The following is a 24,898-nucleotide window of genomic DNA, read 5'->3' as shown; positions in this document are numbered from 1 at the left end:
GCTCCCCCAGCAGCCACGTCCGCTTCTCCTTTCAGTCAGCCCGCAGAACCCCGGTCCGAGGGGCGGTCCAAGGGGCGCTCCCGCCCATCCCCACCCCTACCCCTTCCTGGGGTCCCTACGCCCAGCTGGCTCAACGCTACCCGAAAACCAACTTTACAGACTGTACTAGTGCTCCACCAGTCGGTAAAGAACCTTCGTCAAACCCTGTCTGACAAAAACGTTCATCCGCAAAGGCTCACAGGCTGTTGCGCCAAATCTCCACCATCGGCGGCTCCTTCTTCTGATTGGCTCTGAGGAAGGACGGCCAAAGCGTCACTTCCGGCGGAAGGAAGCGCGGGAGATTCGATTGGAGGGCGCTCGTTTGCCGCGGAGTCTTGCGGGTCTGCGTCACTGTGCTTCGCCCGGGCAAGGATCCCCGTCCTGAGCCTCAGGTGAGGAGCTGGGAGAGGAGGTTCTCGGGGAGCAAGGGCCGGAGACTCCTAACGAGACCCTTAACGTCGTTCTGAGTGAGACTCAGTTCATTCTGTGTTGTTTTTTCAGGAGTCAGTCTCTTCTAGAAAAGGGCGGTTATGAGCGTAAAAGAGTAAGAAGGTCAATTATTTTAATTTGAGACAGTGCTGCTGCAGTCACTCAGCAAGCTTTTGTATGTGCCATCAGGTGGATACGGGTGAGCGTCTGGAACCGGACATACAGGGAGGAAAAGGTGCTACTTGGGACTTTCGAGGTGCTCGGAGATAAGTAGGCAGCTGGCTTTTCCAAACTGCTTTGACGACCCAGAGGGAAAGTGCTTAACTGAGCAGTGTGCTCAAACCAGAAACTTGAAAGTTTACTTTTTAAAAAAAATTTTATTCAAGTATAGTTGACTTACAATGTTGTGTTGATTTCTTCTGTACAGCAAAGTGACTCAGTTATACACATATATTCTTTTCCATTATGTTTTATCACAAGGTATTGAATATCGTTCCCTGTGCTGTACAGTAGGACCTTGTTGTTTATCCATTCTATATATAATAGTTTGCCTCTGCTAATCCCAAACTCCCAATCCTTTCCTCCCCTATTCCCCCTCCCCCTTGGGAAACTTGAAAGTTTTCTAGGTGCCTTTCTTATCTCTCACATCCAGCCAGTCATACCAGCCTCTTGAATATCTCAGATCCATACACTTCTCGCCACTTTTACTGTCATTACTTTGGTTCAGCACGACTACTACATAACTAGGCCAGTAGCCTCCCAGCTGGTTCTCCTTCTTTCAATCTTGTTACATTTCAATCCAGACACCACACTGGAGGCTGTTAAAACACAAATCTGATCTGGGCATGCCCCATTAAAAACCTTTCCTTCAGTCCCTCCTATTTGCCCTCAGGTTTAAGTCTAAACTTAACATGGTTCACAGGGCCCTTCTTGTCTTTCTGAGTTCCTCAAATGCACCATTATCCCTCACCTCCAGACCTCTTCTAAATCCCGTCCCCAACACAGCTAATTCTTACTCATTCCTTAGGCCTCAGTTTATGAAGCCTTCTAAGTTAAGAAGCCTTTCCTAACCCTGCAAGATGGGGTCACAAAGCACCCAATAGTTAGTTACTCATTCTACAGATAGTTTTTAAATGCCTCCCTTCTCTGTTCCAAGAACTGCTAGGTACTAGGATTACAGTGGTGACCAAGATGTGAGATTCCTGTTCTTTTTTTTTTTAAGTTTATTTTATTTTTATTTATTTATTTTTGGTTGCATTGGGTCTTCGTTGCTGCGTGCAGGCTTTCTCCAGTTGTGGAGAGTGGAGGCTACTCTTCGTTGCAGTACACGGGCTTCTCATTGCAGTGACTTCTCTTGTTGTGGAGCACAGGCTCTAAGTGCGCGGGCTCAGTAGTTGTGGCGCACGGGCTTAGTTACTCCGTGGCATGTGGGATCTTCCCGGACCAGGGATCGAACCCATGTCCCCTGCATTGGCAGGCGGATTCTTAATCACTATGCCACCAGGGAAGTCTGAGATTCCTGTTCTAATGGAACTTAAACCTTTTATGGGTGGACTTAAGAAGAGTAAAGTGGAATTTGTTTGATTTAGGTTGGTCTGAGAAGGCCTCTCTAAGGAGTTGACAGTTAAATTGAGGCCTAAAAGGCAGCCATGCAACAGAAGAAAGGAAGAACATTCCAGAGTGAATAGGTTATGCAAAGACCTTAAAGCAGGAAAGAGCTTGGCATCTTAGTGTTTAAGAACCTAAAAAAAGACCAGTGTTGCTGGATCGTGTTCAGAAAGAACAGTTCCATGAGATGAGTCTGGAGAAATGGTCAGGGACCAGATCACACAGTTAGGATTCTAATACAGCAGCATAAGCAGGAGATGATGGTGGTTTGGATTAAGCTGGTGGTAGAATATATTAAGGGAAGAGTGAATGACGGTTCTTATTTATTTATTTATTTATTTTTGCTGCGTTCAGTCTTCGTTGCTTCGCGTGGGCTTTTTCTAGTTGCAGCGAGCGGGGCCTACTCTTTGTTGCGGTGCGCAGGCTTCTCATTGCAGTGGCTTCTCTTGTTGAGGAGCATGGACCCAAGAGCATGCGGGCCTCAGTAGTTGTGGCACGTGGGCTCAGCAGTTGCGGCACACGGGATTTGGAGTGCAGGCTCAGTAGTTGTGGCACACAGGCTTCATTGCTCCGCGGCATGTGGGATCTTCCCGGGCCATGACTCGAACCCGTGTCCCCTGCATTGGCAGGCGGATTCCTAACCAATGTGCCACCAGGGAAGTCCCAGAATGATGGTTTTTAGATGCGGAAATAGACACTCAAGGGTGTCAAAAAAGACTGATGAATGTGATGTGGGACTTGAGGGAAAGAAAGGGATGAAAGATGACTTGACTCCTGGGTATCTGGCTTGAATTACTAGTTGGAGAGTACTGCCATTTACTGAGATGGAGAAAATTACTATTAAAGAGGTTTGAAAGGAAACTAAGAATTCAGATTCTTTTTTTAACCTATTAAGCCCTGAGATGACTGTGAGATACCCAAATACATTTGGCTGTCAGATAAGCAGTTGAGATATGGAAGTCTGGAACTTACACATATTCTGTACCTTTGTGTCACTTCGTTGGTAGTTCTACATTGTCTGTCTTAGCCAATAGATTATAAATTCTTTGAACATAGAGCCTGTTTTTTCTATCTGTAACCCTGTTCCCTTCCCAATCCCTAGAATAGTACTTTACCTATCATAAATGCAGTGGACAAACTGTGTATTATACTCACTAAGATTTTCCTGGCTAATGTTTTAAAATATTTTTCACCAGTATTTCTCCAAACAAAAGAGGTTTTGTCTGGTTTTTGCTTATTTAATTTTCTTATCTCCTGCCTGCCTCTCCCCTTTCCAGATTTTTCATGTTAATGTCAGAAAATCATTTCTCAGGGACTTGTTATGACTGCCTTTAGAAAAATTAGACAAAATATGCACCCTTCGAGGAGGCCATTAGTTAGTTTTAATAAAGCAACTCAGAACACCCACCGTTTCCATGGCTGAGGACTCCTTGTCCTGTAAAATGTGAAACAGGAAATCTGAGAGCAACAAAGTGACAAAGATTTTCTTGCAAAGCAAGAACAGTTTGGGAAGGAGTGAAGAAAGGGAGAAGAGTCAGTCATATCTCCTTTTCTGTATGCCATTAGAAGTGGGAACTAGTTTTTTAAAGGAGTGATTTCATCCTTTGGTCACAGTCTTGAAACAAATACAAATAGTTTGTGTGAAGCTTGAGCAAACAATGTAATGGACTAGAAAGACCGGTGAGCTACTCATCAGAAGGCATGAATTCCAGACCTGATGCTACCTGCTTCTTGACCTTTAATTAGTTATTTAATTTCTCTGAGTGGATCAGATAATCGTATAAGAGAGAGAATTGTAAAGCATCCAGAAGAATTTATGAGCCCAACCAGATTATAAACTTCATTAAAATAGAATCCACATCTTACACTTCTCTTCACCACCCTCCCCATAGGCTAATTCACATTAAATACTTAATTAAATTTTTTCTCCATGATCTAACAGTTAAGAAGAAGTATTCTAGATTCTCTGGTCTAGCCCAATTATTTTGGATTTTCTAATCTAGTCCAAAGGAGGAAAAAACTGCATCAGTTTGTGTGCATATATGAGCATGATTTTTTATAGGCTATTAAGGTACCTTCTAAAAACTTGGTAATGAGGGAATTAAGCTAAAAAACTTTAATAGTAGTTTTCAAGTGTAGGCAACATAAGCCTTATTTGGAAACTTGTGAGACGTGCAAATTCTCAGGCCTTCATCCCAGATTTAATGAAATGAGACTCTGACGTTGGGGCCCATAAATCTGTGGTTTATCAGTCCCTCCTGGTCATTTTCATGCACACTAAAGTTTGAGGACCCAAAGCATCTCTAGTGTGAAAAGGATGCATCACCTGTGTTAGCATGATTCCATAAATATTTGCTTCACCTAATGCCCTTTCTTCAAATAACTTTGTTTATAATTTAGCTTAATTTTTTTTAACACCTAGTTTGATCCAAAAGAAGATATGGGCTTAAGATGAGTTCCTTCCTTGTGACAGTAATTTTTTGTGATAAATTAGTAAAGCATCTTGGATTATAATTCATCTCCCGTGACTAGAAACAGAGAATGCAAGTATTCCAGAGTATTCCATGTTAAATTAAAAATGCACTATATTATGTCCACCTGGACCCAGCATATTTTCATAAGCATAAGTCTGTCAGAGTCTTCAGTCCTGGACATTGACTTGAGCAATCTCTGGCCGTCAAAACAAAAGCCAACTGAGGTCCTAATTAATTCCCTAACATTTATACTTTTCTCCCTCTCTCTCCATCTCATTCTCCTGTTTCTACTTCTAGAGGACCCAAGGTTTTTATTATATTTATTGATTTGTCCAGTTAAAAAAGTAATACATTTAGAAAATATTTAAATAAGAAATATTTAAATAGGAAATATTTAGAAAATATTTAAAATGGAAATAAAAATCAACTTTAATCTGACAACTCTGAGAGAAAGTACTTTTTAAAAGAAGGTTATCTGTGTGCTTAACTATTCTCTTTCTCCCCATCCCCCCCAAGCTAAGACTAGATCAGTCCCCTTGTTGTATTTTCTCATGGTATTCTGTACTTTTTCTTTATAGAATTTTCCACAATTTCAGTTTTTTGGTGAGATTATTGGTCGCTATAAGTCTAGTGACCAGGTAGGGACCTTGTATATTTTGTCCATCTCTTATATTATTCCCATCACCTGGTATTTAACAGCTGCACAATAAATGATTGATATATAAGTAAATATATTGGACTTATTAAATTGGAATGGTTTGCTGACTGTGATGGAACTGAAAGCAATGTAATGCAATATCACCATCCTTCCCAATAAAATCAAGAAGAAAGATAAATTGCAATAGATACCACATACGGAATTGTTCCTAAGTCTGTGATCATGTTTTCCTAACTTTAGTATTCGCTCATTCCTGATGCTTCATTCAGTTATCCATCAAACATTAATTCAACATACTTTAAGTCAGGCAGTAGAGAGAGAGGCAAAACAAACTAGATGACAAGAATCATAAGGAAATACTATGAAAATAACAAAAGGAATAACTAATAGTGACTGTCTAAAAGGATCTCATTGCATTTTTTCACCAGCCAATGAATGGAAAGTCTTTTTGCCATTTGCTGGAATTTACCAAGTGAAACACAAATAGTAAAAATACTTCAATTACCTTTTTCATTTCAGTTCTCAAATTTGTTTATTTCTCCACTAGAGGGCAATAAACCCTTAAATAATGACAATTTAACCATCCTTCCTTTAAGAATAACAGCAATTAGTGCTTGCACAATAATTTAGAAATTAATTCGCAAATATTTCTGCTTATATATGTTTTTCATTTATTGGTGACTTGATAGACCAGGTCTCCATCTTCATGAAACTTTAAGACTAATGGGGGTAGAACCAACAAAAACAAGTAAGCATGTATCATCTGATATATAATTTTCATGATTGCATATATCACGAGCACGATTAGTACCATGAAGGAGTAAAATGGGTGATATCATAGAAACTAAGAGGAAGGAAGTATTTACCTGAGATGAAATGGAGCTCTCTAAGGGGTAACATTAAAGATTGAAGGATGAGAATGAGCCAGCTATTTGAAGTACTGAGGGAAGAGCATTTCAGACAAAGAGAAAGGTAAGCACAGAAGCCTAAGAAAGATTATTTGGTGTGTTTGAGGAGCAGAAAGAAGGCTAGCATGGCTTGAAGTGCAGTGATTAAGGGGGTGAGTGGTACAAGGTGAGGTCAAGGTGGGGCTAGATGAGCTAGGGCCTGACAGGCATTGTGAGGAATTGAGGCTTCATTCTAAACTGCAAGATTTTAAGCAGGTAAAAGACAACATTTTCTGGAGGGAGTTTGCCCTATTTTATCTCCCCTAGCTCATAGGCAGGTGTACCACCATGTTACACCCTACCCCAAACTGGATTTTAGAGGAAATGTAGAGGGAGGAGGCCTTTGCTGACATACATTCCATCATTTGTTGCATTGGCAAGAAGGAACTTGAGGTAAGTAGCACTAAAAATAGCAGTGTTCTCTGGCCTTTCTTTCTGCCTTTTCCTTGTATCCTGTATCACCTCCTCTACCTTGTCCTTAGAGATTGCCATGTAGCCTAAAGTGACAACCAAATCTAGGAAGGCATATCTGCTTTTGGTAGAACCTTATTAGTCATGTATACCTAAGGGTATACAAGGATAACAACAAGAATTAAGCAGAGTTAGATTTTTTTTCTATGCCCCCTTTAATGACATAGATTGGTGATTTATGTAAATCCATTTATCTATAATCTTTGTAAGTTTCCATCTTACTGCCTTAGGTGGCAAGATTTTATTTTCACAGGAATATTTTGATTGTTGGACAGGATTAGTAACATTTTAAGATACCCATTCCATAATCACATTTCTAAATTTGTGATCATCCTCAGGAGGAGCTATACCTAAAAGATTTTTTTTATGATTTTTAAACTGATGACTTCCACTTTGTCAAAATTTGCTGATGCCAGTCTCAGAAACAGTTTCACCCATTTGCAGAAATTGAAAGCTTTTACCGTGTGTTTACAAATGAAAATTTATTGGTATAGCTTTATATTGAACATGTACAGAGATTTTTATTTCAGAGCATTTATATTATGCTGTAAATAAGCTAATCAATTAAAAAATTTTTGATAAACCAACATTTGAGTTTTTAAAAGGAAAGTATAAAAGAGGCGAACTGCTATTTTATTGTTTTACTTCTCCGATGTGTTTTATACAAGGTTCATAAAGCACTTTGAACTCTCATTTGACCATGCAACATTTTTATTTTTCTATCTGTACTCTCTAAATTGTCTTTTTTTCCTCTTCAAGCTGTGTAAAAATGTACATACTGAAATCTAATGAAGTGATTTTTTTTTCCAGCTGAAAAGAACTATTTCCCACCAATTTAGGTTCTTTTAAACATTCCTGTAAGTTCATTTACGTTCCTTTCTATTAATAGTGGAAACAAGTTCTATATAGCTCTTCTTATAAAGATGTTGAAAGAAGTTAAATGATACCTTTCTTGAATTACTGGGGTGGAGCATTTATTCAAAAACAGAATATTTGCTTGAACTACTCTGTTTTAAATCTTATTTTCTTAATTAAACAGAAAAAGAAAATTTCCAATACACTAACATTTACTACAAAGAAAACATCTATTGGCTTTGCAGTGCAGTTTAAGTGATTTTCCTAAGAAATAAATTACACACATGCAATTAAAGATTTGCCATTCATCCCATGGCTATTTTGTTTTGCAGACCACAGCAAGGACACATGAATAGAAGAAGAAAATTTCTTCTTGCCTCAGTTCTTGCTCTTCAGAATTCTAGTTTTATATATCCTTCATGTCAAAAGTGCTTCTCTCGGATAATCCTGGTCTCCAAAAGGTAAAAATAAAGCCTGAAAGTGTGAGAAAGAAAATGCAAGTGTACACTGTAGATTTCCTATGGCTCAAAGACAAGTAAGGATTAAATTTGTACCAGGACATAAGATTCTCTTAGATTGGTTCTTCTGTAAATCCTAGAATAGAATTGGCTGGTAATCCTCTATTACTAGAGGGATGTTTCAAATTATCTCCAAGTCTTTACTAAGTACCTGCTTCAGAGAAGAAAACTGATTTCTCAGAGAGGAAGTCACGAGCCTGATGCAAAAACTTAGTACACTTCTGGGATATCCCTGGAAATAGTGTAGGGGTTTTTTGTTTGTTCATTGTTTGCTTATTTTTACATAATCTCCAGATTATTTTTTAATAAATGAATAAACTCCCTGAGAACAGGGACTATGTTATTGTAACCTCTGTATCTTTCAGCACCTAGAACAGTGCTTGGCACATAATACTTTATTATGGTGCCCAGATTCAGGCCAAGTAGACCTGAGAGCCTAAGATTCTTCTCTGATCTTTATAGAGTACAGGTGAGAGGTTAGGGTTGGAGTTCCTTAAGAATACATTCTCTCTTCCTAGGGGTGAGAATAAGAATATCTAGTAGGTACCTAGTAGTATGTAAGTAGAGTGGTAGGCCAGCAATATTCTTAGCTAGTCTTTTTTGTCTAGTTAGCATTGTATGGGGAGGAATTGACAGTTCCAACCCACACCTGGACTCTAAGTCATCCTTCCAGTAGTTTTCACTATTTCTTTATTAAGCCATTCTTTCAAGTACTCATTTGTAAACTGAGAGAAAGAACCTATTTGTGTTATTCATCATTAAATCCTCAGCATTCAGCCTATGGTTTAGTTCTTAGAAAATACACAATAAATGTTAAATGAATGAATAAATGACAGTGTGATAGTGTCTAGGTTGTCTTCGATCTAGACTTCGCTTCACTCATTTTCAGGGACTGTTTGCCTTTGATCAGGACCTATTCTTAGAAGCAGTGTGGTATAGTGGAACAATTTCAAGCTTTGGAAAACACAACAGGGTTGTAGATAGGCTCTGGCACTTGATAGTTGTATGATCTTGGGCAAGTATACTTTACCTATTGCATTATATCCTGGTGATTAAAAAGCACATAACAACCATTTAGGTTGAACAATACTGCCATTTTTACCTCTTTAGACTGGTAATAACAATAGATAACATTAATGAATGTTTACTATATGCTACACATGGTGCTAGGAACTTTGTAAGCATTATATCTTTTAATACAACAGCCCTGTGAGGTGATGCTACTGTTAATGCCAACTTTCAAAGGAGAAAATTAAAGCTTAGAAAAGTTAAATAACTTGCCCCAAATCACAAAGCCAGATAGTTAGTGGCAGAAACATATTCAAGCCTAAACAGTCTGACTGCTATCTAGATCCATAATTACTATATTATCTCTAAATTAGCAGTGAACTTTGTATCTAGAATGATACCTCCCCCTCTCTTTCCCAGAGTTTAAGATGCCCCCAGAAAACTGAGCTCTAATTGGACCATTTAGTCACATAAAATCCACAGCACTTTGTCCTTGCCTGTGGAAATGTAGTCCACAAAAATATAGCCTCTCCTCTACAGATATTACATTGACAATGCTACACAAAGTCTATTCCCATAATTTCCAGTGCTTATCTTTTCTACTTTTATCTCTGCTTTCCTTTTTTTTTTACCTGGAGTCAGTTGTAAGCCAGCACAGGAAACAGAAGTTCCTCACTGCTGCAGCACAGCAAGTTTATGACAGAGGAATCCCACACTGTAGCCTTTGCAGAAGATTTTAGAGACAGTGAAGAACAAAAGACTGCTCCCTAAAAGTTTTTCATTGAACCCCAAATCCTTAGTGACAACCACCATAATAGGTTTTGTGCTTTATGAGATTAACTTTTTTCTCTTGCTAACCTCCAAGATTAGAGTAGTGGTGGTTTTCAAATTACTGTTCTGCAGAGCCTTAGGGTTCTATGCTTCTAGAAGGAGATAAGATTAGAGAAGTAATAGTGGATTGTGCTGACTAGTAGGTAGGGCTTTAGGGCCCCCACTTTAGTTTCAACAACAGCTCCATTCTCAGCCTTGAATTAGGGTTCCAAATTAGATTTCTTTTCAAAAAAGATTCCATGACATAGATAAAGATACAGATAAAGACATAAAAATGTAAAAAGTATATGTACAGTTGACCCTTGAACAACACGGGGTGCCAACCCTCTACATAGTATAACTTACAGTTGGCCCTCCATATGTGCAGTTCCTCCATTTATGCAGGTCCTCCATACCTGTGGCTCCTCCATATGCACAGTTCCACATCCAAGAATTCAACCAACCACAGAATATATAGTACTATATAGTATTTACTCTTGAAAAAATCCATGTATAAGTGAACCTGTTGCAGTTCAGACCTGTGTTGTTCAAGGGTCAGCTGTATAAAAGTTAGTTTGGTCCTTTATTATCGTATTCATATGTATATATGAATATGTATATATATACACATTTGTATATGTGAATATGGTAATCTCATATGAAGGAACAAACAAACATATATATATATATGATTTTATATATGTATGGGGGAGGTGTATGTACTCCCAAAAATTATGAGCAAGAAAGGGGACTCATTTGTCCATATAAGCAATCCAGCCAGCCCAAACATGTAAATTGCCCTTCTGATTCACTTAACGGGACCCATTATCCCTTTGGTCTAGAAATCTGTCTCTAGCACTAAGAACTTTCTTTTCCTATGTTATTTTTTAATATTTTTCATTACCTTTACCTGTGAAATATGTAAAGTATTGTGTGTTATGGTTATGTGTACGGTTTTCTGGGAGAGAGAGAATCCATTGCTTTCATCAGATTTTCAAAGGGTTACTAATCATCAATTTTTCTACTTTGGGGCTAAATATAAGTACACTAACCTAGAAAAATAAAATGAATGAAACTTAATGTTTTAACTGGTATCAAACAAAAAAGGTAGCAAATACAAATATTATTTTAGATCCTTTCAGAGGCTTCTTGGGGTCAAAACTTTTCATAATAATTCTAAGGCATAATTTGCCTTTTCACTCTCATTCTCGTAAAAGTGCATAGTGGCGTTTTCCAGAGGCTCCATGACATGTAATATCACAGCAGAGTGAGCAGAGAAGGAGGTATGAGAATCCAGCTGTCTATTAAGACAGACATTAAACAGGTTTGCAAAATATAAAACAATGCCACTCTCTTCTCACTAATTTATTTTGGAACACATAGTTATTTTTTGTAAAAATATGTTCTTTTTGTTAACTATGCAATGGATCTATTTTTTAAGGTATTAATAAGTATTTTTTAGAATTCTCAATTTCTCACTTTCATTTAACTTCTCATTTTCAATTGGAAATATAGATAGATATTACCCACATAAGCAAAAGCTCTTTGGTATTCTCAATAATTTTTAGGAGTATAAAGGGTCCCTGAGACCAAATATGTTTGAAAACTGCTATTCCATAACAAATGACGTTTTGGAAGTAGGGGTTCCTCTAGAAGTTAAATCAGAGGACTGTGATTTGAATGTGTTGTCTCTACCCTTCTCAAAATGTGGTCTGAGGAACAGCTGCATTGGCATCACCTGGGAGCTTGTTAGAAATGCAGAATCTTGGGCCTTGTCCCAGACTTAATGAATCAGGATCTTCATTTTAAGAAGATCCCTAGGTGATTGGTATGCATACTGAAGTTTGAAAAGCTGTGATCTGTATTACTCCATACTAACATTTATTTCAATTCAGACTTATTCCCAAAAGGATTAAAGTAAAGTACATAAATATCTTCATTTTATATATAACATAAAAGTATAAATAATTTAGTGTGTATATGCATTAATGCTAATAATGCATTAATACTAGTTTTTCATAGGCTATCATTGATGCTCTGTATTTGTAAGATAGTTCATTATTAACCATACTGTTCTTATAGTTATACAAGAAAACTCCAGGCAAGGAATCCAAAGCCTTGGATTTGGTCATAAAAATCACTAACTTTGTCACATTGGGCAAAAATTCATCCCAATTTCCCAGTTTGTGAATGGGAGTAAATGCCTTGTTTATGTATCAGAAGGTAATAATGTATGTTGAAAACATTTGTAAACTGTAAAACACTGATGCACATTAATTCTAAGATTTGCTAAGAATTTTACATTAGATCTGAATGCATTCTTAGTACATAATTTTTAAAGACGTTCTAATATATATTTAAAACACTTAATTCATTTCACTAGAGCTTGGTACTAATGAGGTTTTATGCCCTGGTAAGTCGATTACCTTCACTTCCTTCTATGGCCAGACTACACCACAAACTCCAGCCAATTTGGTTAAGATTATATGAATGGATTGGCACAGATCCATCATCAGTGTGGAAAAAAAATAATTAGCACAGATGTAATGATGGTGAATCAGTAACTTCTTTTTTTAATTTATTTATTGTTTTTGTTTATTTATTTATTTATTTTTGGCTGCGTTGGGTCTTCATTGCTACGCACAGGCTTTCTCTAGTTGCAGAGAGCGGGGACTACACGGGCTTCTCATTGCAGTGGCTTCTCTTGTTGCGGAGCACAGACTCTAGGCACACGGGCTTCAGTGGTTGTGGTTTGCAGGCTCTAGAGCGCAGGCTCAGCAGTTGTGGCGCACGGGCTTAGTTGCTCCGCGGCATGTGGGATCTTCCCGGACCACTGCTCGAACCCTCTCCCCTGCATTGGCAGGCGGATTCTTAACCACTGCACCACCAGGGAAGCCCCAGTAACTTCTTATATGAAGGGTTAACCTTTGTTCAAGAGTCACCTTGTGAGCCATGGAATTCAGGCTCCCCCTAGTGGCTGTCTGGCAGCAATCAAATTTATACAACTGTCTCTAACATTATTTTCTATTCACATTTTTAAGCCAGGTCATTAGCTACATGAAGAAAAAACAGTTCTAGGATTAACCATTACCATAAGATGTTTTAAGGGGTCAATTTGTTAAATTAAGAATGTGAAAAATGGATAGCAGAGTTCTAAGATTGCAAACAACTAGAAAAGAGGAAAGCATAGTAGAAGTGACGGTAACCATCACAATACTGAATATGATTATGAGGGAGAAGCTGACTAAACACATTAACTTGACAAGATCTGTACTAGATTCTTTCTTTACTTTCTTTTCTTATACTTTGTCTCATTTTATCCTTCTTCAACCCTGGATTTCACAGATGAGGAAATCTAAATTTAAGGGATTTAGTATCTATCCCAAGACCAGACTGCTAGTACATAACAGTAGTGTTATACTTAACACACAGTAGTTTTTTATATATATATAAATTTATTTATTTTTATTTTTGGCTGTGTTGGGTCTTCATTGCTGTGCATGGGCTTTTCTCTAGTTGTGGCGAGCAAGGGCTACTCTTCATTGCAGTGCACGGGCTTCTCATTGCAGTGGCTTCTCTTGTTGCAGAGCACAGGCTCAGTAGTTGTGGCACACGGACTTAGTTGCTCCGCGGGAGAGGGATCTTCCCAGACCAGGTCTCGAACCCGTGTCCCCTGCATTGGCAGGCGGATTCTTAACCATCGCACCACCAGGGAAACCCATACACAGTAATTTTTTTTTTTTTTTTTTTTTTGCGGTACGTGGGCCTCTCACTGTTGTGGCCTCTCCCGTTGCGGAGCACAGGCTCCGGACGCGCAGGCTCAGCGACCACGGCTCATGGGCCCAGCCGCTCCACGGCATGTGGGATCTTCCTGGACCTGGGCACGAACCCATGTCCCCTGCATCGGCAGGCGGACTCTCAACCACTGCGCCACCAGGGAAGCCCAGTAATTTTTTATAAGAAAGGCTTTGGCAAAAAAAAAAAAAAAAGTGATAGAATTCAAACTTGAAAAAAAAAATCAGCTAACATCTAAACATGACCTAGGCCATCTTCACTATTAAACATGAACCACCACCACCACCACCCCCAAAAAAAACAATGCCTTTGGCCATAATTGCATAGTTGCCTTACAAACAAGTTAAACAAGATGTTTTGTACCTAGTTTTTGTAATCTAATAAATTCTCAGCATATTTCAATGAATTAAATTAAAGAAAGTAAAGTTATTCTTATAATAGTGAGAAAAATATGACTAGGTACTTTGTGTATAAATATTTATTAAATGTTTTGAGATTATTCATTGTCCTTTTAACAGAAGATAGACTCAGGTCTTCTGCTGGTGTGGTGCTCGCTTCATTATATCTAGTTTGCCCCCACCCCCAACCTCAGACTATACTATGCCTCATTTGTTAACGATGATTTAGCTACCCAGTAACAACCAACCAGCCAGCCTCCCTCCCCACACCCCTCTCTCTCCCCACACACGCACACACAGTTTTCCTTCAATTTCTATCAATTTGGTGCTACTTAATTTAAATCAGTAAAGTAACTTATGAATAGAGAAAATTCAAAAGAGGTTGATCTGAAATCGTTTAAGAAGGACGTAACTTGTACATTTTGTACACAAAATATTATTTTTAATCTTTACTTTTCCAGATTTGTTTTACATCATATTAAAAAAACGTAAGTGAACATCTCTATGCTTTTTTTCCTCCACTTTTCCAGGTCTAATTGTCCAAAATGTGGCTCTACTGGTGAAGCTGAAAATGCCAGTTACAGATATAAGCTTGCCTTAAAAGTTGCAGAATCAAACAAATTATTTGGTATTACTGTATTTGGAAGCTGCTTAGATGCATTTTTTGGTCTTACAGCCACTGGTTTGCACAGGTAAGAATATTTAAAGCATTCTTTTTCCTAGCTACTACTTTAGTACATCAATAGAATTTGAAGACGTGGGGTTTTTGGGGGGGTTTTTTGTTTGTTTTATTTTTGGCTGTGCGGGGTCTTTGTTGCTGCTCGTGGACTTTCTCTAGTTGCGGTGAGCGGGGGCTACTCTTCGTGGCGGCATGCGGGCTTCTCACTGCGGTGCCTTCTCTCTTGTGGAGCACAGGCTCTAGGCGCGCGGGATTCATTAGTTGTGGCGTGCGGGCTTCAGTAGTTGTGGCTCGCGGGCTTCAGTAGTTGTGGCTCGCGGGCTCTAGAGCGCAGGCTCAATAGTTGTGGCGCACGGGCTTAGTTGCTCCGCAGCATGTGGGATCTTCCTGGACCAGGGCTCGAACCCCTGTCCCCTGCATTGGCAGGAGGATTCTTAACCACTGCGCCACCAGCGAAGCCCCCGAAGATATGTGTTTTTAAGGTAATACGCATTTAGTAAAAAAGATCACTCGACCTCAGATCATCAGTTCATTTAAAAGATAATCAAGTGAGAAACAAAGATTTTTATTTACTGAATACATATTGTGATGACGTTAAACCATGCTCCAACCAAACTGTAATTAGACTATTAAATTACAAAACTCTAATCCAAGTTAGAGAAATATATAATAAGAAAGTAAAATTGTTTCAAACTGAAGGATTATTCAAATCAAGTGGCTAAGGTTTCTTGAGGTGGAAGAAGCTATTTGAAGGAATATTTGCATATCAGAAATTGAATTTTGTCATTTATTTCATTTGCATTGCAAGTTCATCTGCATAGTTTGACCTGTAAGGATATATGTAAGCAACTGAAGCTTTTTCTCCCCTTCAATCTTCTGCCTTCCTCCCCTAATACTTAACAGAGGAAATCTCTGTTCATCTCCTTATAGTTGAGAGCAAAGTGATTTGAAGAAAGGGAGGGCCAAGGGACCACAGCCAGGATTGCCAGCAATGAGGAAAGACTTCCCCCTCTGCTTTGAGGAGAAGGGTTAAAGATCCCAGCACTACTCCCACTGACACTTTCAGAATAATTGCTGGGCTTGATTACTAGGCAGGCATCTACTTTATTCACACTTGATCAGTTGTTTTTGTCTTTCTAGGCTATAGGAACCTAGAGGGAACAAAAGGCGTAGCTCTTAAAGTCACTTTTTTTTTTCCCTATATGTAACTCAAAAGTTTCATGCTGTGTTTTCAAACTAATTGTGTCTTCTGACTTTATGGAAAGTTAAAATTTCAAAGCTTATCTCTTCCCATTTTTTGTTTTCTTTCCAATCAAGGTACATTCAAGATCCTAATGAAATTCCAGAAACACTGGACAGTGATGCAACTCAGACCCTATTAACTAAAGCAGTTGAAACTTGCTTTGTTGGACAAAGCTTTATTTTTGGAGTGACGGTAATTGAGACTAGCTTTCTTTTTATTATTATGCTAACATTTCCATTGTAATGAAATGATTTTAATTTTCTAAATAGTTTTTAGGAGTCATAAGTGTGAGAGCCTGTGGAAACACTTTAAGCTTTGTAAAAATAGGCTATAGGTGATCTGTTAAAATACCAAGTATAACAACTTCCTCTTTCAAAAGTTAGAAGAGCCCCATTCAAATGCATTCAGAGCTTTAAAAATCTAAATTTATTATAAATTCACAAGTGTTAGATATTTTGTTTTGATATTTGGTATTTACTGTACCCTCTAAATTCAGTTCAGTTTCTGTAGTAAAACTTTCGTCAACTCTGGCTTTTTAATCTTATCTATCAAAGGAGAAAGAGGGAACTAACATTGAAGGCAAAGTAACTGAATGTTGATAACTGTAAGAATAGGTTAGGAAGGATCATTTTAAATAATTATAAAAGTGACTATAGAAAAAGTCAAGAGAATGTGCTGACTGAAGGAGTAATCATTTTCTGTCTCTTATACGCTAAAGGGAACAAATCAGTATTTTGCCTACACTGCAGTCAGGGTTTTCTTTTTTTTCTTTTTTTTTTTTTTGCGGTATGTGGGCCTCTCACTGTCGTGGCCTCTCCCATTGCGGAGCACAGGCTCCGGACGCGCAGGCTCAGTGGCCATGGCTCACGGGCCCAGCCACTCCGCGGCATGTGGGATCTTCCCAGACCAGGGCACGAACCCGTGTCCCCTGCATCGGCAGGCGGACTCCCAACCACTGCGCCACCAGGGAAGCCCCCTGCAGTCAGGGTTTTAAAAAGCGGATACAGCACTTCACAGCTGAACGTGAGAAAACCCAAAGGGAAGATGAAACCAGGAGCTACAGAGGTTTTCTTTCTTAAAATCTCAGACGGCTTTTTATTCTTTTTTTTTTTTTAAGTGAGAACATTCCTTTAAACACTCAAAGCTTATGGAAGCTAATGAGAAATATAATACTAGTTACCATTTATTGAGCAACTACTATTTGCTAAGCACTGTAGTTTTTTGTGTGTTATTGCTAATACAGTAATCCTGCATTTTTATCCTTATTTTATAAATGAGAAAACTAAGGCTCCTAATAACTTGTCCAAAGTCCCAACACTAGGAAATTTTAGAACCAAAATTTAAAGACAAGTCTCTTTACTCCAAGGTTTACTTCCCCATAATTTCAATTCCTCTAGAGTTAAACCCTATAACGCTAGAGGAATTGAAATTACAGGGGTGGGGGTTATAGTTGCATCTGTTTTTAACCTTTTAAATCCCTGTTTTGTTTCACATTTGAGTCAAAGGAAGAAAATATTATTCTGATTTAAATTCATTTACTTCTTTCACAGAATTTTGAAAGCCAACATGGACAAGGTTCAGGTTCCAGTAACCTCTTAGAGCAGTGCTCAGACCACAAGAGAGAAGTTAAAGCGCTAGTAGCTTGCCAGATTGTTCTACCAGACCCAGGTGTCGCAGGCTTCACTGTCATTGACTATTTCCATCGGCTTTTGCAGCTTTCTGATATCAGGAAACTTCGCTGTGGCTCCCAGGCACCTAATAGCCACTTACTTGCTTTAGAAAATTCAAATAGCGATGTCAGCAGCATATGTGGCCCTGACAGCAGTTCTTGTTGTTTTGAGTCCCATGGCAGTGATGATTTTTCAGGATTCTGGCAGCTATCACTTGAACTCACTTCCGTTGTTTCACAGCTAACAGATGATGATGATTTTTCAGCTTCAGAACAAAGCAAGGCCATTGATACTCTTCACCAGAACAGAATGTGCATCTCCTCTGCAGAGGCCACTGGTTCCAATAGCTGCCACGATACCATACAGGGTTTATGGAGCCCTGTTTCTTATATGGATAAAAAGAGTGCAGCACAAAAGCTGGGTGAAGAACTTGGCTTACAAGCTAATCAGCCAAGTGCGGTTCATAGCAATCATCATGAAAGTGGAGTTCCTGGTTCTAATTTATTCCCTTTGAAAGTGCAAGAGCCCCTTGAGCCAAGTAATACAAAATCCTTCCACAGTGCAGTGGAAGTTAAAAATATATGTTCCCAGCGTGAGCTAACATGTCACCAGTATCATGATATAGATACCCCCACTAGCTTTCAGGAGAGATCTATGTGTTATCCACCTTCATCACTCAGACTTGAAGAGATAGCTGGGGGTTCTCAGGACTGTGACCCTGAGATCTGGGCTGACCTTCCACTCTCTGAAAGCCTAAACAAATTTCTGGCAGCTATCGAAAGTGAGATTGCTATAACCCAGACAGATGGCAGTAGCAGGAAATGTCATCTAGATAATGACGTCAGTAAATTACATGCAGACCACAGCAGGTTATCCGTGACTCCACAGAGAACTACTAGATCCTTGCATACACCACCTATAGGCTTAAGATCACCACAAGCAACAGTCAAAGCAAACTCCAGCAAAAATAACTTCCTTTCCAACTGTGAAGCAAATCCAAGTCCTAGTGTTCATAAGGAGTCACAACCAGAGAACACAGCAGAGACTGTCTCTATAAGTAGTAGTGAAAGAGGCATTTCTGAAAATCTTCTACCAAATGTTTATCTGTCAGCTCTGTTTCCATCTTCAAAAGGCTCAGGCACAACAGTTACTCTTAAGTCTACCAGAATTCCACCACATGAGGCTGAAATTTCACTTAAGCACGATACTTCAGAGACTGACCATTCTTGTCTCAATAGCAAATATTTTAATGGATGTGGAGAAAAATCACTATCCGAAATGAGTGAAAAGTTGACAACTTTGAGTTCTAGGAGGTATAATGATGTTTCCAACCTTCACAACTTAGAAAATAAACAATACTGTAGGCGGCCAAAGAACCAGGGTGACAGTTTGACAATTTGCAGGAAACTCACATATCCTTTAGAAGCTCTTTGCAGTATGCCAAATAGAAGTATGAACACATTGAAAGAAATGTCTTATGAGCACACTGGTAATAACCTAACAGCAAACTGTTCTACTGGTCATGAAGGTGGCTACAATGCTTCTGCTGATCTCTTTGATGATAGTCCTAAAGAAATGGACATGGCAACAGAAATGACCAAAAAGTCACAGGGTATTTTGTTACAGTGGGGAAAGTCTTTGGCAGAAAGTCATCATACAGAATCTGATTTTTCATTGAGATCATTCTCTGAAAACTCCAGCCAGTCTTCACAAAAATTATCCTTGCAAAACACATCTGCCTCTCTGTATCTAAAAACATGTCCCTCTCCACCTCATTTTCAGTCCGATTCAGAATATGATTTTGAAGATAGCCAAGACTTTGTTCCATGTTCACAGTCAACTCCAGTTATAGGATTCCACCAAACTAGAATTCATGGAATGACAGGAGCTTTCAAAAAATTACCTGCCTTTTATTTGGACCTTGATGCTAACTATAAAAAGACAAGGATTTCCACTGTAAATGATGCACAGCAAGCCACCCCTAGCTGTCCAAAAAACATAAAGACACCCGGCCAGAAATCCAGAAGCCCTACTATATCTAGTATTACACAACCAGAGATCTCCAACAACTGTTCTGTTGCTAAGTACCTTGAAACTGATGTTGATGAATGGGTCCCTCCTACCACACAAAAAGTATTTCCTTCAGAAATGCTTAGATTCCAGGCCGTGGGTCTAAGGAAATGCCCTGCTGCTTATAATTCTCCTGATCAAAAAGAGTTACCAAGAAAAAAACTGAAATATGTCAAACAAAGAACTGATAAATGCTTAATTAAGAAAAAGTTAAATTTGAAGAATGCGCTTACAGCAGTAGAACAGAAATCTCCTGACTGTAACAGTGCAGGGTTAGGCTGGATTTTCAAAGAGTCGGTTTTGGGACTTGGTTCCCCTTCAGAAGTCAAATGTTGCCTTCCGTTTTCAGAAGGTTGGTCACCTTCAGTGCCTGAAACTAAAAGTGCTTGGTCTCCTGAATTGTTCTCATAAAAGGTCACCTGAACCCCGTTTCTGAGCTTTTAAAGGTAAGTGTTTGGAAACTCTTGCCTCCAGTGTCATGGAAAGCGTTCTTACCATTTTGAACACTTGAAGAGAAGCAAATAGAAAAGAGGTGCTGTTGTGCCTTTTTAAATGGGGGGAAGCCATTGTTCTTCCCAGTGTTCTATCCAGAATACTCTGATTTCAGATAATTTGGCACTTTATCTTATATTATTGATTGTACTTATGTAATACTGTCAATTTTGCTTGTTGAAAGTATTTAAAATCACACATATATTCAGAAATAAAGCCTTTGCAAACCAAAACTTAAAGTCTTTCTTAATTGTTCAGCTTAGATCAGAAAATGTCTACCATGTATTAAGCCAACTATTGTTCTGAGTTTGTGATACAAAGCTACAACGCCACTGATCTCAAAAGATTTTAGTCTACTGGGTAAGACAGAAATATAACGGACAATTTCAATACAATGCAGTAAATGCAGTGATAGAAGTTTTTAATGGATATTAAATTTATGTTGCTCTGGGAGCATGGCAGAGAATCAGTTAACCCAGCAGCATCTATGGGCTGGGAATAAGAAGAAAGGTCAATAAAAACTTAAAATTTAGAGTTAAATGTGAAACTCACTATTTTATCCAGTAATTATTTGTTGAATGCTTACTACATGCCAGGCACTATGCTAGGTGCTGGGAATTCAAAAATGAAAGTCAAGCTCCTTACCTCAGAAACTCATGGTCTAGAAGAGTAAACAGTTCTCTGATAGGGAGATAAGCTTGAAGGGCTAATAAGGAGCAAAGATGAAGAATAGTTTCTAGACATTCACGTCCTTAGCAGCACCTCAGCTGCACCCTGTAAAATCTGTGTGTGTCTCTGGTCAGCTCCCTTTGCCATTCCCCACAGCAACTATTCCAAATCTTCACTCTTCTTCGTGCCACCGACCTACCTACTCTTGCCTCGTACTTCATGGATATCACCTGTATCCCCTTACCTTCCCACACCCATACATACCCACTTGTCTGTATCGACTCACCCACAACTCTTCTTCCTCTAACCTCAGAAATAACGTACACCTCCTATTTAGTGCTAATCTTTCTTTTTGGGCTGTTGATCCATTATACCCATCTTTATTGTCTCGCTCTACTGGCTCTCCCCTTCCCCCACTTAATTTTTTTTTTTTTTTTTTTTTTTTTTTTTTGCTGTACGCGGGCCTCTCACTGCTGTGGCCTCTCCCGTTGCGGAGCACAGGCTCCGGACACACAGGCCCCGCGGCCATGGCTCGCGGGCCCAGCCGCTCCGCGGCATGTGGGATCCTCCGGGATCGGGGCACGAACCCGTGTCCCCTGCATCGGCAGGCGGACTCTCAACCACTGCGCCACCAGGGAGGCCCAAAATAGGCATTTTTTCAACAGGCCTTAACCAGATTACTTGTCTCAGGGCTTGCAATTTAGCTGGTATCAGATGAAGGGATTCATTGAAAGCATAAGCTTAATGGACATGATTAAGTTAACTGGAGTCAATAAATGCCATTGACAGTATGTTACAACTCTCCTAGATCTTGGGGTATTTCTTATGTAACAAAGGGGAAGTGGATATGGTAACTCTCATATTAAACCTGTAACTAAACAGCCAATCAGCCCAATTAACTAATACAATCTGCTGTAGATTGAATGTTTGTGTCCCCCCATCCCCGAAATTTATATGTTGAAACCTAATCCCCAAAGTGATGATGTTTGGAGGTAGGGTCTTTGGGAGGTGATTAGGTCATGAGAGAAAAGCCCTTTTTTAAAGAGGTCACAGAGAGCTCCCTCACTGCTTGTGCCATGTGAGAGCACAGTGAAAAGATGGCCATCTATGAACCAGGAAAGATACCCTCACCAGATACCAAATCTGCAGGCACCTTGATCTTGGACTTCCCAGCTTCCAGAACTGTGAGAAATAAATTTCTGGTGTTTATAAGCCATCCAATCTATGGAATTTTGGTATAGCAGCCTGAAGAGACTAAGACACCATCTCTCAATGGCCTGCTAGATGACTAATTTTTATTTCATATATGTAGTGTTATTTATTATGTGCCTATTATATGCCAGACACAATGGCACTTTACTTGTATTATTTCATTTATTCCTCAGAGTAACACTAGTATTCTGAGCACTAGTATTAGCTCAATTTTAAAGAAGAGAAAATTGAGGCACAGAGATAAAATAACTTGTTCAAGGCCACAACCAGTATATGGTAGAGCTAGGGTTCAAACACAGGTCTTTTGTCCATGCTCTTCCCACAAATGCTAAGGCAAAGATTGCTAACAGCCTACCCTAATATCCATTCTCTGCTTCCTTTGTAATAAAACCCCTATTTTATTCAGGAGAGAAATATGCCCTATTGAAAGACTGTATTTCCCCACCTTAGAAGTTTCCTTAGAATGAAGGGATCAAGCCCTTCTTCCTCCTCCTTTCTTTCTTCCTTTCTGCTGCTGAGACTGGGACGTGATGGCTAGGCCTCTAGCAGCCATCATGGACAGGAAGGTGATCTTGAAAATAGAGGCCAGAATGAGAGAGAGCCCAAGTCACTGATAACACCATGAAACCACAGTACTACCCGTTCCAGGCTTCCACCCTCTAGACTTCTTTCACATGAGAAAAAGAAAACCCTGCCTTGTTTTCTCGGGTTAATTATTATATGTAACCAAATATGCCACATATATCTGTATTTCACCCACATTTTGCCTTGCACAATTATCTAAAGCTAAATAATTCTGCTCTCGATGCCCACTAATTAGTAAAACAGCTGTCTGTGGCTCCAGGTTGTTTAACTCTATATTAAAAAGGCCCAAAGAGAAAAGAACTAACATTTGTGTGCCTTCTATGTGTTAGGTACCCATATATATTATATTATTTCACATTCTCACTATCTCATTTCATGATCATTCCCATCAGTGCTAATATATCCTACTTTAAAAACAAAACTCTGGGCCTCCCTGGTGGCGCAGTGGTTAAGAGTCCGCCTGCCGATGCAGGGGATACGGGTTCGTGCCCCGGTCTGGGAGGATCCCATATGCCGCGGAGCGGCTGGGCCCGTGAGCCATGGCCGCTGGGCCTGCGCATCCGGAGCCTGTGCTCCGCAACGGGAGAGGCCACAACAGTGAGAGGCCCGCATACCGCAAAAAGAAAAAACAAACAAACAAAAAAACTCTTTTTTGACTTCATATTCCTCTCAACACCCCTTATCAGCAAAAACTCCTTAAAAGATTTATATTATAGCCACTGTTCATCTCTCTTCTGATTCTCCTGAACCCAAGTAAGGTATTCTCTCATCGCCATCACTCTGATAAAATAACTCTTTCAGCATCACCCATGACCTTCACCCTTGCTAACTCCATGGTCATCTCTTTGTCCTTGTCTTTCTTAATATATTAGCAGCATTTGACACAGGTGATTGCATCCTCCTTGAAATACTTTCTTCACTAGGCTTTCAGAATACCACTCTGTTTTCTTCCTGTTTCACTGGTCATGTGTTCTGTCCCTTGCTGGTTCTTTCTTATCCCTGACTAAGTGTTGGAGTGCTCCAGGGTTCAGTCCTCAGTCCCCTTTTCCACTTATATTCACTTCTTTGGTGACATCAAACAGTTTTATGATTTTCAGTACCATTGTGGTATCAGCTCCCAAATTTCTACCTCCAGCCTGATCTTCCCAAATTTCAGAAACATATATATAGCTGCCAAATCAGTATCTCTATTTGGATATCGAATAGACATCTCAAACTGGACAGGTCCTAAACCAAACTCCTGGTTCACCCTGCCTGCCATAACTACTCCTCCAACAGTGTTTTCCTTATAAATGTCAGTAAAACACTACCAGTTGCTTAAGCCAAAAACTTCAGTGTCATCTTTGACTCCTCTTTCTCTACATCTAAACCATGAGCAATGGGAATTCCCTGGTGGTCCAGCGGTTAGGACTTGGTTTTTTCACTGCCAAGGGCCCGGGTTCAATCCATGGTCAGGGAACTAAGTTCCCACAAACTGCTGTGCAGGGCAGCCAAAAAGATAAATAAACCATGAGGAAGACCTGTAGGCTCTATCTTTAAAATATATACAGAATACATGTTTGAGGGCATTAAAAATTATTTAAAACTTTAGATATGATTATAATATTATTGTCTTTTAAATTCTTTTAGTGATACATTCTGAAGTATTTTTAGATGAAATTACATGATATGTGGGCCTTGCTGCAAAACAATACATAATGGAGAAAATGGGAATATAGAAGCAACAAGATTGATCATGAGTTGATAATTGTTGAAGGTGAGTGATGTGTACATGGAGGTTCATCGTATCAATACTAGTCTACTATGTTTTACCTATGTTTGACATTTTCTATAATAAAAAGTTAAATAGTTCTCATCACACACAAAAAAAGTTGTTTCTGTGTGTGGTGATGGATGTTAACTAGCATTATTGTGGCAATCGTTTTGCAATATATACATATGTCAAATCATTATGTTGCACACCTGAAACTAATACAGTGTTATATGTCAATTATAGCTCAATTTTTAAAAAATATGAGTAGCTCTTTTTTAGTATTTTATTTTTAATTTTTTTAAAAAAATTATTTTTTAAAATTTATTTTATTTTTGGCTGTGTTGGGTCTTCAATGCTGTGCACGGGCATTGTGGTGAGCAGGGGATGCTCTTCGTTGCAGTGCACGGGGCTTCTCATTGCAGTGGCTTCTCTTGTTGCGGAGCACGGGCTCTAGGCACGCAGGCTTCAGCAGTTGTGGCACATGGGCTTAGTTGCTCTGCGGCGTGTGTGATCTT

At 39.2% G+C, this 24,898-nt stretch overlaps 2 protein-coding genes across 10 annotated transcripts in view; one reads left to right on the top strand and one right to left on the bottom strand.

Annotated features, from left to right (window-relative positions):
- The window catches only part of PRCP (prolylcarboxypeptidase), a 73,075-nt gene extending 72,779 nt beyond the window's left edge, over positions 1 to 296 (bottom strand). The window contains exon 1 of one of the 3 annotated variants that reach the window (XM_060104020.1): positions 240 to 296. The gene's annotated coding sequence lies outside the window, so the exon portion shown is untranslated. Of the gene's footprint in view, positions 1 to 192 lie in introns of all 3 variants that reach the window. The other 2 variants (XM_060104023.1, XM_060104022.1) reach the window with 2 other exon arrangements.
- DDIAS (DNA damage induced apoptosis suppressor) lies at positions 55 to 20,386 on the top strand. 7 transcript variants are annotated; one of them, XM_060104011.1, is made up of 7 exons: positions 56 to 431; positions 6,423 to 6,548; positions 7,437 to 7,483; positions 7,814 to 7,942; positions 14,541 to 14,702; positions 16,007 to 16,124; positions 17,483 to 20,386. In XM_060104011.1, the coding sequence occupies exons 4-7, from the start codon at positions 7,830 to 7,832 to the stop codon at positions 20,081 to 20,083; spliced, it is 2,994 nt and encodes a 997-aa protein (XP_059959994.1). In that variant the 5' UTR covers positions 56 to 431; positions 6,423 to 6,548; positions 7,437 to 7,483; positions 7,814 to 7,829; the 3' UTR covers positions 20,084 to 20,386. The 7 variants fall into 7 exon arrangements, with proteins under 7 accessions (XP_059959998.1, XP_059960000.1, XP_059959994.1 ...); XM_060104013.1 differs by lacking the exon at positions 56 to 431 and adding an exon at positions 468 to 506; XM_060104012.1 differs by lacking the exon at positions 56 to 431 and adding an exon at positions 516 to 667.
- The last annotated feature ends 4,512 nt before the right edge of the window (positions 20,387 to 24,898 follow it).

This window comes from Mesoplodon densirostris, chromosome 7 (assembly GCF_025265405.1).
Source record: "Mesoplodon densirostris isolate mMesDen1 chromosome 7, mMesDen1 primary haplotype, whole genome shotgun sequence".
Classification (NCBI taxonomy): Eukaryota; Metazoa; Chordata; class Mammalia; order Artiodactyla; family Ziphiidae; genus Mesoplodon; species Mesoplodon densirostris.
Note: the sequence above shows the minus strand (reverse complement) of the source record. Positions and strands in the feature narration are given on the sequence as shown.

Coding starts and splice junctions, on each gene's coding strand:
- DDIAS (XM_060104017.1), top strand. CDS start 7,830: ATGAATAGAAGAAGAAAATTTCTTCTTGCCTCAGTTCTTGCTCTTCAG. Junction 14,703..16,006: donor ACAGCCACTGGTTTGCACAG/GTAAGAATATTT, acceptor TTTCCAATCAAG/GTACATTCAAGATCCTAATG. Junction 16,125..17,482: donor GCTTTATTTTTGGAGTGACG/GTAATTGAGACT, acceptor CTTCTTTCACAG/AATTTTGAAAGCCAACATGG.